General features: G+C 54.6%; 1 protein-coding gene across 1 annotated transcript in view; it reads left to right on the forward strand.

Moving 5' to 3' along the window:
- LOC116938343 (phosphatidylinositol 3,4,5-trisphosphate 5-phosphatase 2A-like) overlaps window positions 1–13,891 on the forward strand; it is a 117,585-nt gene that overhangs the window by 48,577 nt on the left and 55,117 nt on the right. Inside the window, exons 10-13 of the mRNA XM_076054730.1 lie at window positions 730–874; window positions 1,883–1,989; window positions 4,460–4,562; window positions 9,524–9,720. Of these exons, the coding sequence (XP_075910845.1) occupies window positions 730–874; window positions 1,883–1,989; window positions 4,460–4,562; window positions 9,524–9,720 (552 nt within the window). The remainder of the gene's footprint in view (window positions 1–729; window positions 875–1,882; window positions 1,990–4,459; window positions 4,563–9,523; window positions 9,721–13,891) is intronic.

Raw genomic sequence — 13,891 nt, forward strand, 5'->3', positions numbered from 1 at the left:
GAATGAGTGTGTGTGGACCGGTGACTGAGTGAGAGAGTGAATGTGGTTTGGTGGACCGGTGACTGAGTGAGAGAGTGAATGAGTGTGCGTGGACCGGTGACTGAGTGAGAGAGTGAATGAGTGTGTGTGGACCGGTGACTGAGTGAGAGAGTGAATGAGTGTGGGTGGACCGGTGACTGAGTGAGATAGTGAATGAGTGTGTGTGGACCGGTGACTGAGTGAGAGAGTGAATGTGGTTGGACCGGTGACTGAGTGAGAGAGTGAATGAGTGTGTGTGGACCGGTGACTGAGTGAGAGAGTGAATGTGGTTGGACCGGTGACTGAGTGAGAGAGTGAATGTGGTTTGGTGGACTGGTGACTGAGTGAGAGAGTGAATGTGTGTGGGTGGACCGGTGACTGAGTGAGATAGTGAATGAGTGTGGGTGGACCGGTGACTGAGTGAGAGAGTGAATGAGTGTGGGTGGACCGGTGACTGAGTGAGATAGTGAATGAGTAGTGGGTGGACCGGTGACTGAGTGAGAGAGTGAATGAGTGGATGACTGCATGAGTGGACGAGTGAGCTGGGTGGGCAGGGTGCCACGTGAAGTTGCACGGTACCTCTATTGCACCACCACGTCCACCGCTGCCGCAGTGCAAGGTTACTAAGTCTGTGAGTGTGCGGGTGGGTGGGTGCGGCACCACGTGAGGACGACGTTGTTAAGTACTTCTATTGCACCGCCACCGCCGCAGGTCAAGGTGGACTCCCACCTCTCCGAGTTCACCCGGCTGGGCAAGAAGCCGCTGCTGCGTGTGGAGGTGGAGGAGGGGAGGTTGGTGATGCTGCGGAGAAACAAAGACGGTCTGGATGAGGTGGACAGCTACACGCACGAGCGCAGTGAGCCCCCCACCACCACCACCACCACCCGGGTTCGATTCCCGGCCGTGGATAGAGGCTGGCGCTCATTCATTGTCGCGACTACTTTTCTTTCACGATGGGCGGTGTCGGAGACACCGAGAGGCTGAGTTCGAGCCCTGGGTCTAGGTGTCTCTCGCTCAGTGGGTTCACGATGGCCGTGTCGGTGACACTGAGAGGCTGGGTTCGAGCCCTGGGTCTGGGTGTCTCTCTCTCAGTGGGTTCACGATGGCCGTGTCGGAGACACTGAGATGCTGGGTTCGAGCCCTGGGTCTGGGTGTCTCTCTCTCTCTCAGTGGGTTCACGATGGCCGTGTCGGAGACACCGAGAGGCTGGGTTCGAGCCCTGGGTCTGGGTGTCTCTCTCTCAGTGGGTTCACGATGGCCGTGTCAGAGACACTGAGAGGCTGGGTTGGAGCCCTGGGTCTGGGTGTCTCTCTCTCAGTGGGTTCACGATGGGCCGTGTCAGAGACACCGAGAGGCTGGGTTCGAGCCCTGGGTCTGGGTGTCTCTCTATCAGTGGGTTCACGATGGCCGTGTCAGAGACACCGAAAGGCTGGGTTCGAGCCCTGGGTCTGGGTGTCTCTCTCTCAGTGGGTTCACGATGGCCCTGTCAGAGACACTGAGAGGCTGGGTTCGAGCCCTGGGTCTGGGTGTCTCTCTATCAGTGGGTTCACGATGGCCGTGTCAGAGACACTGAGAGGCTGGGTTCGAGCCCTGGGTCTGGGTGTCTCTCTCTCAGTGGGTTCACGATGGCCGTGTCAGAGACACTGAGAGGCTGGGTTCGAGCCCTGGGTCTGGGTGTCTCTCAGTGGGTTCACGATGGCCGTGTCGGAGACACCGAGAGGCTGGGTTCGAGCCCTGGGTCTGGGTGTCTCTCTCTCAGTGGGTTCACGATGGCCGTGTCAGAGACACAGAGATCCTGCTGATGACAATCCTGATGACAATGCTCCCTGTTGATGATGATGCTGATGCCGATCCGCTGTGCCAGTCTTGCAGCTCATCAAGTCTCAGCGGTTCCACAATAAGCTGAGCATCGTGTTCGACCGTGACCGCGACAAGAACAACCGCAGGGACTTCATCTTCTCCGACGCGCGGGTCTCTCCGACATACCACCACCAGCACCACCACCCACTAGCACCACCAGCACTACCACCCACTAGCACCACCAGCACCACCACCCACTAGCACCACCACCCACCACCACCACCCACTAGCACCACCACCCACTAGTACCACCACCCACCACCACCCACTAGCACCATCACCCACCACCACCCACTAGCACCAGCACCACCACCACCACCCACTAGCACCACCACCACCACCCACTAGCACCACCACCCACTAGCAACGCCACCACCACCACCCACTAGCACCACCACCCACTAGCACCAGCACCACCACCCACTAGCAACCCCACCACCCACTAGCACCGCCACCCACCACCCACTAGCACCACCACCCACTAGCAACGCCACCACCACCACCCACTAGCACCACCACCCTCCACGCACTAGCACCACCACCCACTAGCACCAGCATCACCCACTAGCACTGCCACCCACCACCCACTAGCACCACCACCCACTAGCAACGCCATCACCACCACCCACTAGCACCAGCACCACCACCACCCACTAGCACCACCACCACCTCCACCACCCACTAGCACCACCACCCACTAGCACCACCACCACCACCCACTAGCACCAGCACCACCACCACCCACTAGCACCGCCACCCACCACCCACTAGCACCACCACCCACTAGCAATGCCACCACCACCACCACCCACTAGCACCAGCACCACCACCACCCACTAGCACCCTGAACAGCACCATCACCCACTAGCACCATGGACAGCACCACCACCCACTAGCACCATGGACAGCACCACCACCCACTAGCACGATGGACAGCACCACCACCCACTAGCACCCTGGACAGCACCACCACCCACTAGCACCATGGACAGCAACCACCACCCACTAGCACCCTGGACAGCACCACCACCCACTAGCACCATGGACAGCACCACCACCCACTAGCACCATGGACAGCACCACCACCCACTAGCACCATGGACAGCACCACCACCCACTAGCACCATGGACAGCACCACCACCCACTAGCACCCTGGACAGCACCACCACCCACTAGCACCATGGACAGCAACCACCACCCACTAGCACCCTGGACAGCACCACCACCCACTAGCACCATGGACAGCACCACCACCCACTAGCACCATGGACAGCACCACCACCCACTAGCACCATGGACAGCACCACCACCCACTAGCACCATGGACAGCACCACCACCCACTAGCACCCTGAACAGCACCACCACCCACTAGCACCATGGACAGCACCACCACCCACTAGCACCATGGACAGCACCACCACCCACTAGCACCCTGAACAGCACCACCACCCGCTAGCACCCTGAACAGCACCAGCACCCACTAGCACCCTGAACAGGACCAGCACCCACTAGCACCCTGGACAGCACCACCACCCACTAGCACCCTGAACAGCACCACCACCCACTAGCACCCTGGACAGCACCACCACCCACTAGCACCATGGACAGCACCACCACCCACTAGCACCATGGACAGCACCACCACCCACTAGCACCATGGACAGCACCACCACCCACTAGCACCATGGACAGCACCACCACCCACTAGCACCCTGGACAGCACCACCACCCACTAGCACCATGGACAGCACCACCACCCACTAGCACCATGGACAGCACCACCACCCACTAGCACCATGGACAGCACCACCACCCACTAGCACCATGGACAGCACCACCACCCACTAGCACCATGGACAGCACCACCACCCACTAGCACCCTGGACAGCACCACCACCCACTAGCACCATGGACAGCACCACCACCCACTAGCACCATGGACAGCACCACTACCATCATCGCTACCACCGCTACCGGCAATAGCCACTGACGCCAGCACCACCTACCAGCACCACCAAAGACAAAGATCTCCAGTGTAGCCTTATCAAGACTGTAGGGGCAAGTGCTGTTAGCGAGCACCTATGAAGGCCGGCACGGCACACGAGGTGGTGGGTGGCCAGCACCACGCCCGGCCGCTTTTGCCTCCCCTAGTGACGATGTTTACTACACACCGCACCAGGTGCTTATTTGAGGCTGAGTCGACCTAGGGGAGGCCCAGGACCGGTTCAGATAATTGTCACCGGTGGCGTTGACCGCGAGTGTGAATCGAACCCGGGTCGCCAGGTTCGTGGCGCAGCGTAGCGCTAACCACTACACCCACCGCTCCCCGCCACCACTGCTAGCTCCTGCTGCTGCTAGCTCCTGCTGCTGCTGCTAGATCCTGCTGCTGCTGCTGCCTGCTACTGCTGCTGCTTCTGCTGCTGTTGCTGCTGCTGCTGCTGTTGCTGCTGCTGCTGCCTGCTACTGCTGATGTTGCTGCTGCTGCTGCTGCTAGCTCTTGCTGCTGCTGCTGCTGCAGTGTAGCCCCGTTAGAGGCTACACTGGAAACCTTTTCCCGTTTCGTTTCTTCGCGACTGCAGAAGCGAGAGGCGTTCTGCCAGCTGCTGCAGCAGATGAAGGTGAAGCATTCTCACCGTGACGAGCCGGACATGATCTCCGTCTTCGTGGGAACGTGGAACATGGGTGAGCAGTTGTCTGTGTGTGTCTGTGTGTCTGTGTGTCTGTGTGTGTGTCTGTGTGTGTGTGTCTGTGTGTCTGTGTGTCTGTGTGTGTGTCTGTGTGTGTGTGTCTGTGCGTGTGTGTGTCTGTGCGTATGTCTGTGCGTGTGTGTCTGTGTGCGTGGCTCTATGTGTGTCTGTGTGCGTGTCTCCCCGTGTGTGTGTGTGTGTGTCTGTGTGTGTGTCTGTGTGTGTCCGTGTGTGTGTCGGTGTGTGCGTGTCCCTGTTTATGTGTCCGTGTGCGTGTGTCTGTGCGTGTGTCCGTGCGTGTGTCTGTGTGCGTGGCTCTATGTGTGTCTGTGTGCGTGTATCCCTGTGTGTGCGTGTGTCTGTGTGTGTGTATCTGTGTATGTCCCTGTTTATATGTCCATGTGTGTGTGTGTGTGTCTGTGCGTGTGTCTGTGCGCGTGTCTGTGTGCGTGGCTCTATGTGTGTCTGTGTGCGTGTCTCCCCGTGTGTGTGCGTGTGTGTGTGTGTCTGTGTGTGTCCCTGTTTATGTGTCCGTGTGTGTGTGTCTGTGTGCGTGGCTCTATGTGTGTCTGTGTGCGTGGCTCTATGTGTGTCTGTGTGCGTGTCTCTCCGTGTATGTGTGTGTCTGTGTGTGTGTGTGTGTCTGTGCGTGTGTGTCTGTGTGTGTGTGCGCGTGTCTGTGTGTGCCGGACGGGCAACTCTGTCGTGGACAGTGCTGTGGGGGGAGATCCAATTTTGATTGGCTCCTCCCCTCATGGCATATGTGTCCACCACAGGGGCTAAACGGGGGCTCTGGACGGGTGCTAGGAGCTGGTAACCCCTACACCTTCAATTAATTACCACGAAACCACGAATTAAACTGAAATATGTAACTAATAAGCTTGTGCCGGAGGCCCCGGGGGGCCAGGCGTCTATGACGTCTCCTGGCCAAACCCCAATTGGTGGAGCCAGGAGATTGAATACCTACCCTCGGGGCTACTCCAGAAACAACGAAAAGCCACTACGGGTGGCCACGTGGAATGTTCGAACGCTCACTGCAGAGGAGAGGCTGCCACTCCTCTGTCGGGAGCTGGACCGGTACCGCCTGGATCTATGCGGCATTCAGGAGGTCCGGTGGACCGGCTCTGGCTCCTGCCACCATGAGGGGTGGACAGTCCTCTACTCGGGGCAGCAGACTGCCAAACAACAGGGTGTGGGTCTTCTTTTGAACAAAAGAATGAAGGGGGCGTGGGAGCGTGGCGGTGAGGTGTGGGAAGCTGTAAGCCCCAGGCTACTTTGGGCTCGCCTTCCCATCAACCGGAGGCGAGGAATGGTGGTCGTGGTTACTTATGCCCCCACCGAAGATGAACATCCGTGGAGGGATGCAGGCAAAGCCGATGAGTCAGATGCCTTCTATGACCTCCTGTCACAGGTGCTGGCTAAAGTGGCCGCTCGGGATAGAGTCATCATGTTGGGTGACTTCAATGCCCGAGTTGGTCATGATACTGGCACCTGGTCTGGAGTGATTGGAGGGCATGGGCCAGATCAGCTCAATAACAACGGTAGGAGGCTGCTAGATTTTTGTGCAGCCCATGGGCTTGTAATTACCAACACGATATTCCGGCATCGGCGCATCCACACAACATCATGGATGCATGCCGGGTCCAAGCAAGAACATCTGCTGGACTACATAGTGACGGACCAGCGAATGCGAGCCCATGTCCTTGACACCAGGACCTACCGTGGAGCTGATCTGCCCTCTGACCATCGACTAGTCATCTGTAAGATGCGCCTGCCATTCTTCCACTCCGGTGGTGGGTGTACACCCAGGACCCCATTCCAACATAAAGTGGCCTGGTCTCAGTTATCTGATGAAAGTTGCAAGCGAGAATTTCATCATCGCTTGCGGCTGGGATTGGCATCGTCCCCGACTCCTCCTGATGTCGAGGGTAAATGGGCGAGGTTTAGCACTATGACTCATGCAACTGCAATGGCTGCTTTGGGTACGTGGTCCAGACCACCCCAGAGACCCTGGCTGACAGAGGAGGTGTTCAGGATGGTTGAAAAAAAGCGACAGGCCCACTGTCATCGGCTACAGAATCCCACGTCAGAGAATGAGGAGGCTTACCGCAGCCTTCGCTCGGAGGTTCGGAGAGCCGTGAGGCGCTGCAAGGATGGGTGGTGGTCGCGGGTTGCTGAGGAGATGGAGTCTGCCTCAGTGGCCCGTGATCACAAATCTCTATTTATCTCCATCAAAAAAGTAACCTGCAGCGCCACACCTATTACCATCATTAGGGGAAAAAACGGTGATCCAATCTCCGACCCCCAGGAACAGGTTCGCAGATTTGCTGAGCATTTCTGTGAGGTCCTGGGGGAGGAAAAATCCCTCAGCCAGGAAAACATCATGGCACAAAGTGAGGATGACCCTGCTGAGGCTGCGGTGCCTCAAATATTGGAAGAAGTCACCCCCTGTGAGTGGCGGGCTGAGGTGCCATCTGCTGAGGAAGTATTGAAGGCGATCCGGAGTCTGAGACCAGGAAAGGCAGCGGGCAGAGATGATCTCCCAAGCGAAATGCTGAGGGAGGGTGGCGTTTGTGCACAGACTGCCCTATATGACATCATAACAATAGTCTGGACCACTGGACGGGTTCCGCAGGATTGGAAGGATGCCCTGGTGGTCCCCCTTTTTAAGAAGGGGGACCGCACAGACTGTAACAACTACAGGGGCATCTCACTCCTCAGTGTGCCGGGAAAGGTCCTGGCAAGGATTATTCAGCATCGCCTTGCCAGGCACGCTGAGTAGAGGCTTGCGGAGCCCCAATGCGGTTTCAGGAAAGGGCGGTCCTACACAGATGCCATATATTCTGTTTGTCTGCTACAGCAGAGGTGTAGGGAATTCCAACAAGACCTACATCTCTGCTTTATTGACCTGGTCAAGGCCTATGATACCATCAGTAGGCCTGGGCTCTGGGTCGTTCTTCGTGCTTTTGGAGTACCTGACCCTCTGCTCACGATCATTAAGGACCTTCATGATGGTGAGCGGGCCCGGGTAAAACTACGTGGCCGGGAGTCAGAGCCATTCCCTGTACACCTTGGGGTGCGACAGGGATGTCCTCTGGCTCCCACATTATTTAACATCTATTTTGACCACGTAGTTCGTGAAGCCTTCAATAGCTGTACCGGGGGAATCTCCATATGGTACAGATATAATGGGAGGCTAATCGATGCCCGGGTGCGGTCAAGGGATGGCTCCCTATTGCTCAACCACGTTATGTATGCTGATGATTTGGTAATAGCTGCTCAGTCAGAGGAGGAGTTGGAGACGCTGCTGCTGAGACTGGAGCGTGCCACTAAGAGGTGGGGCCTTACCATCAGCCCCACCAAAACTAAGCACCTGCCTGGGTATTTTGTACCATCGGACACTCCACCCCCACAACTCCCAATCGGTGATGGGGCAGTTGTGGAGAGAGTGGAGAGTTTCCCATACCTGGGCAGTGTGCTTATGACTGGCTCCAGTTTAACAGCAGAGGTCTCACTCCGAATCAGTCGAGCGGCAATATCTTTTCATCGGTTGCGTAACGCTGTGTGGAAGCTACCTGGTCTGTTGCTCCGCACTAAGCTTCAGGTCTTCTCGGCCACGGTCATTCCCTCCCTTCTCTATGCTTGCGAAACGTGGACCCCCCTAATGGAACATCTTCGCCGGTTAGAAACATTTAGGCTGCCTGCCTACGATCCATCCTTGGTTTAACCAGACTGGATTGTGTGAGGAGCTCACAAATCCTTGAAAGATCTGGGCAGGGTCCCATCGGTGAGCTCCTCCGGCAGGCAAGGCTGCGATGGCTGGGTCATGTAGCCCGCATGCCCAGCCACCGCATGCCGAAACAGCTTTTGTTTGTCCGGATTGAGGGGGCTAAGCGGGCGCGGCACGGGCTAGAGAAGAGATGGAGTGATGTGGTACAGGAGGACCTGGAGCTGAGTGGACTTGCCGATGACTGGTACCAGCGGTGTCAAGATCGGCCTCTGTGGAGGAGGCTCGTGAAGGATGTTACTGGGCAGTTGGAGGCAGTCGCCCTCCAACAACAACGGAGGGCGGAGGAGCGATGCTCAGAACAACGAGCGGAGCGCCGGGTGGCTAAAGCACAGCAGGTTGGCACAGTAGGGGGAACAGGTGGTGCATCAGCCAGTCATCTCAGTCAGTCGACCCGTGGCACCTGGGTCTGCCCCGTGACCTCCTGCCAGCGGGCGTTCGACACTTCACGTGGCCTCAGGGTGCACATAGCCTGGCACAAGCGTCGTGGTGACGTCACCGCCACTTAGTGGCGAATGGCGGTTATTGTGGCTCTATGTGTGTCTGTGTGCGTGTCTCCCCGTGTGTGTGCGTGTGTCTGTGTGTGTGTGTCTGTGTGTGTCCCTGTTTATATGTCCATGTGTTTGTGTGTCTGTGCGTGTGTCTGTGCGCGTGTCTGTGTGCGTGGCTCTATGTGTGTCTGTGTGCTTGTGTGTACATGTGTGTGCGTGTGTCTGTGTGTGTGTCTGTGTGTGTCCCTGTTTATGTGTCCGAGTGTGTGTGTGTTTGTGTGCGTGGCTCTATGTGTGTCTGTGTGCGTGGCTCTATGTGTGTCTGTGTGCGTGGCTCTATGTGTGTCTGTGTGCGTGTATCCCTGTGTGTGTGTGCGCGTGTCTGTGTGTGTGTGTGTCTGTGCGTGTGTGTCTGTGTGTGTGTGCGCGTGTCTGTCTGTGTGTGTGTCTGTGCGTGTGTGTCTGTGTGCGTGTCTGTGCGTGTGTGTCTGTGTGTGTGTGCGCGTGTGTGTCTGTGTGTGTGTCTGCGCGTGTGTGTCTGTGTGTGTGTGTGTGCGCGCGTGTGTCTGTACGCGCGCGTGCGTGTCCGTGCGCGCGCGCGTGTCCGAACCCCGGCGAGCCCTTAGCGGGGTTTCCCCGCGTAACTCGGCGGGTGTCTGCGGCGTCGCGCGTGCCCAGGCAACGCCCCGCCGCCACGCTTCCTGCACACGTGGCTGATGTCGCAGGGCGCGGGCAGGACCCGTGACGACGCCACGCTGACGTTGGCGCACGACGTGTACGCGCTGGGCGCCCAGGAGTGCCCGCTCAGCGACCGCGAGTGGGCCGAGGGGCTGCGGGCGGCGCTGCGCGACGTCACCGACGTGGACTTCAAGAGCGTGAGGCTCCTCCACCCGTACACGCCCACCGCACACGCGCGCCACACGCCACAGACACACGCGCGCGCCACACGCCACACACACACGCGCACACACACCACCCACACCCACACCCCCACACACCCACACCACACTCCACACACCCACACACCCTACACACCCACACACCCCACACCGACACCACACACACCCCCACACACCCCCCACACCCACCCCCACACCCCACACACACCCACACACCCCACACACCCACACACCCACACACCACACACACACACCCACACCCCCACACACCCACACACACACCACACACACCCCCACACACCCACACACACACACACCCCACCTCGTCCCGCACGCCGCCAGTGTCATTCGTATTTACAGGGGGGAGAAGGGGGAAGGTTTTGTTACGAGGTTAGGTCGCTTAAAAAAAAAAATACTTTTTACGCAATCGAACCTCGCTCCGGGTTCAGCAGCAGCACACACACACGAAAAAATAAAGCACCTAGGGCATGCGCCTAGTTTTCGGTGTTTGCCGGTTGAGTTAAGGCCCCCAGCACACCTCTGAGTGAGCACGATTCAGGTTCAGTAGCAGCACACACACACACACGCGAAAAAATAAAGCACCTAGGGCATGCGCCTAGTTTTCGGTGTTTGCCGGTTGAGTTAAGGCCCCCAGCACACCTCTGAGTGAGCACGATTCAGGTTCAGTAGCAGCACACACACACACACACGCGAAAAAATAAAGCACCTAGGGCATGCACCTAGTTTTCGGTGTTTGCCGGTTGAGTTAAGGCCCCCAGCACACCTCTGAGTGAACACGATTCAGGTTCAGCAGCAGCACACACACACACACGAAAAAATAAAGCACCTAGGGCATGCGCCTAGTTTTCGGTGTTTGCCGGTTGGGTTAAGGCCCTCACCACACCTCTGAGTGAGCACGATTCAGGTTCAGCAGCAGCACACACACACACACACGAAAAAATAAAGCACCTAGGGCATGCGCCTAGTTTTCGGTGTTTGCCGGTTGGGTTAAGGCCCTCACCAAGCCTCTGAGTGAGCACGATTCAGGTTCAGTAGCAGCACACACACACACACACGAAAAAATAAAGCACCTAGGGCATGCGCCTAGTTTTCGGTGTTTGCCGGTTGGGTTAAGGCCCTCACCAAGCCTCTGAGTGAGCACGATTCAGGTTCAGTAGCAGCACACACACACACACACGAAAAAATAAAGCACCTAGGGCATGCGCCTAGTTTTCGGTGTTTGCCGGTTGGGTTAAGGCCCCCAGCACACCTCTGAGTGAGCACGATTCAGGTTCAGTAGCAGCACACACACACACGCGAAAAAATAAAGCACCTAGGGCATGCGCCTAGTTTTCGGTGTTTGCCGGTTGGGTTAAGGCCCCCAGCACACCTCTGAGTGAGCACGCTCCAGGTTCAGCAAGGCAGCGGCCCGCAAACGCAGGATTACCGGTACACCCCGTTGTAGTCGGTGAAGTCTCGTACAAGTATAAAACAACAACAACAACAATATATAAGTGAATAAATAAATTGATTAAAACACATTCACGTTTTTTTTGTTGTTGTTGTTGTTGCTTCATACTTTTACGCGACTCTACTGAATAGAATCATAGAGAGCATGGATCCTTGCGGTCACGGAAAGCTTCAAATCTGGGTGGAGGTTCTTTGAGCGCAGCCGTCGAAGGCTTCACGAGCTAACGCGGCACTCGTTGGTTCTATTCGGTAAAGTCGCGTAGGTTAAACAAAAAAATAAAACGACAAAAATCCTCACGACGTTTCGGCCGCAACACAAGCGGCCTTGATCAGGTGAAGGGACCGGACTGTCTCGAGGACAGCGCTGGAGTGAAACAGAGCCAAGCTCAGACCGCGACCTTTAAAGCCGTGTGAGAGGGATTAAGGTGCCTTGACAAAGGAATTAGCGTAACAAAAAATTAGCAGCAAAAATCACGACGTTTCGGCCACAACACAAGCGGCCTTGATCAGGCAAAGGGACCGGACTGTCTCGAGGACAGCGCTGGAGTGAAACACAGCCAAGCTCAGACCGCGACCTTTAAAGCCGTGTGAGAGGGATTAAGGTGCCTTGACAAAGGAATTAGCGTAACAAAAAGTTAGCATTTGATTGGCGGACTTAGCATGATGAAAGGTGTAGCTCAGTGATCGGCACCGGCAGTGCACCAGCCTGTGCTGCGAAAGTTTGGGGTAGCATTACTTGAAAAAAATATATATACTGTACCAATGAAAATTAGTTTAATGTTTGGTTCGATTTAGAACATCTTTCCAATGTTTTGATCTAAAGCTTCCGTGACTGCAGCAACTCATACTCTCAGCTCTTTCGGTAAAGTCACGTTGAAGGGAAACAATAAAATAATAAAATATATATAAAACAATAAAAATTCTCACGACGTTTCGACCATAACACAAACGGTCGTCATCAGGTGTGTCGGTTTGCATTAATTTATTTATTTTTAAACGGTGTATTTATTTATAAAATACGTCAGCGCCACGTGCAGCGATTTGGCAGTTTGTTTAGAAGGACTAGTCCATCTATGTTCTGAAAAGAGGAGGGGGGAGACATAGATGGACTCGTCCTTCTAAATAAACTGCCAAATCGCTGCGCGTGGTGCTGACGTTTTTCATAAATAAATAAATACACCGTTAAAAAATAAATACATTTATGCAAACCGACACACCTGATGACGACCGTTTGTGTTATGGTCGCGAAACGTCGGGAGAATCTTTATTGTTTTATATATTTTTATTATTATTTTATTGTTTCCCTTCAACGTGACTTTACCGAAAGAGCTAGGAGTATCTTTCCAACGGTTGCTTAATTTGAAACCATCTTCTCGGTTGAGGGACCCCTAGTCGCACGCCTGAGTCGGCACGCTCCAGGTTCGGCAATCGATCTTCCTCCCATTGCGACCCCGCTGTACCGGAAGTTTTTTTCGCCCAGGCACGGCGAGCTAACCCAAAAGAATAAAACCGTATTAGTAATAGGTTTTTTTTTACCCCTTTTAACCGGCACAAAAAAAAACTGACACCTTTATTCAAGGCATCATGTCTGCAATAAATCGCAACACAAGAGTCAAAATGCAAACAAAAAGAGACAACTCTGATGATAATGATATTGGCACTGTCCTTGAATTTGATTGGTCCACACCCGAGACGGCTTTTCTTAGAGCCCTTTAGTCTCCATTGGTGTTGGACCAGAAGACGCCAAAAGGCGTACAGCTCAAAAACAGCGCACTATCAGAGTATTGAGGGCTCGGGGTGAGTATTTACATTATGAGACCTCCTTTGCCAGTAACAAGCTATAGGAATAGGTTTTACCCTTTTAACTGGCACAAAAACTGACACCTTTATTCAAGGCATCACGTCTGCAATAACCACAACACAAGCAGTCAAAATGCAAACAAAAAAAAAACAACTCTGATATTGATATTGGCACTGTCCTTGAATTTGATTGGTCCACACCCGAGACGACTTTTCTTAGAGCCTAGTCTCCACTGGTGTTGGACCAAATGACGCCAATAGGCGTACAACTCAAAAACAGCGCACTATCAGAGTATTGACGGCTCGGGGTGAGCATTTACATTATGAGACCTCATTTGCCAGTAACAAGATATAGGAATAGGTTTTTACCCTTTTAACTAATATTTACCCTTTTTACCCTTTAACCCTATTTTACCCTTTAACTAATATTATTATCAGAGTTGTCTCTTTTTGTTTGCATTTTGACTGCTTGTGTTGTGGTTATTGCAGACATGATGCCTTGAATAAAGGTATCAGTTTTTTGTGCCGGTTAAAAGGGGTAAAATCTATTTACTATATCTTGTTACTGGCAAAGGAGGTCTCATAATGTAAATGCTCACCCCGAGCCCTCAATACTCTGATAGTGCACTGTTTTTGAGTTGTACGCCTATTGGCGTCTTCTGGTCCAACACCAATGGAGACTAAAGGGCTCTAAGAAAAGCCGTCTCTGGTGTGGACCAATCAAATTCAAGGACAGTGCCAATATCATTATCAGAGTTGTCTCTTTTTGTTTGAATTTTGACTGCTTGTGTTGTGGTTATTGCAGACATGATGCCTTGAATAAAGGCGTCAGTTTTTTTGTGCCGGTTAAAAGGGGTAAAATCTATTTACTATATCT

This window comes from Petromyzon marinus, chromosome 67, assembly GCF_048934315.1.
Source record: "Petromyzon marinus isolate PM22_M1 ecotype Great Lakes invasive population chromosome 67, UKy_Petmar_22M1.pri1.0, whole genome shotgun sequence".
Classification (NCBI taxonomy): Eukaryota; Metazoa; Chordata; class Hyperoartia; order Petromyzontiformes; family Petromyzontidae; genus Petromyzon; species Petromyzon marinus.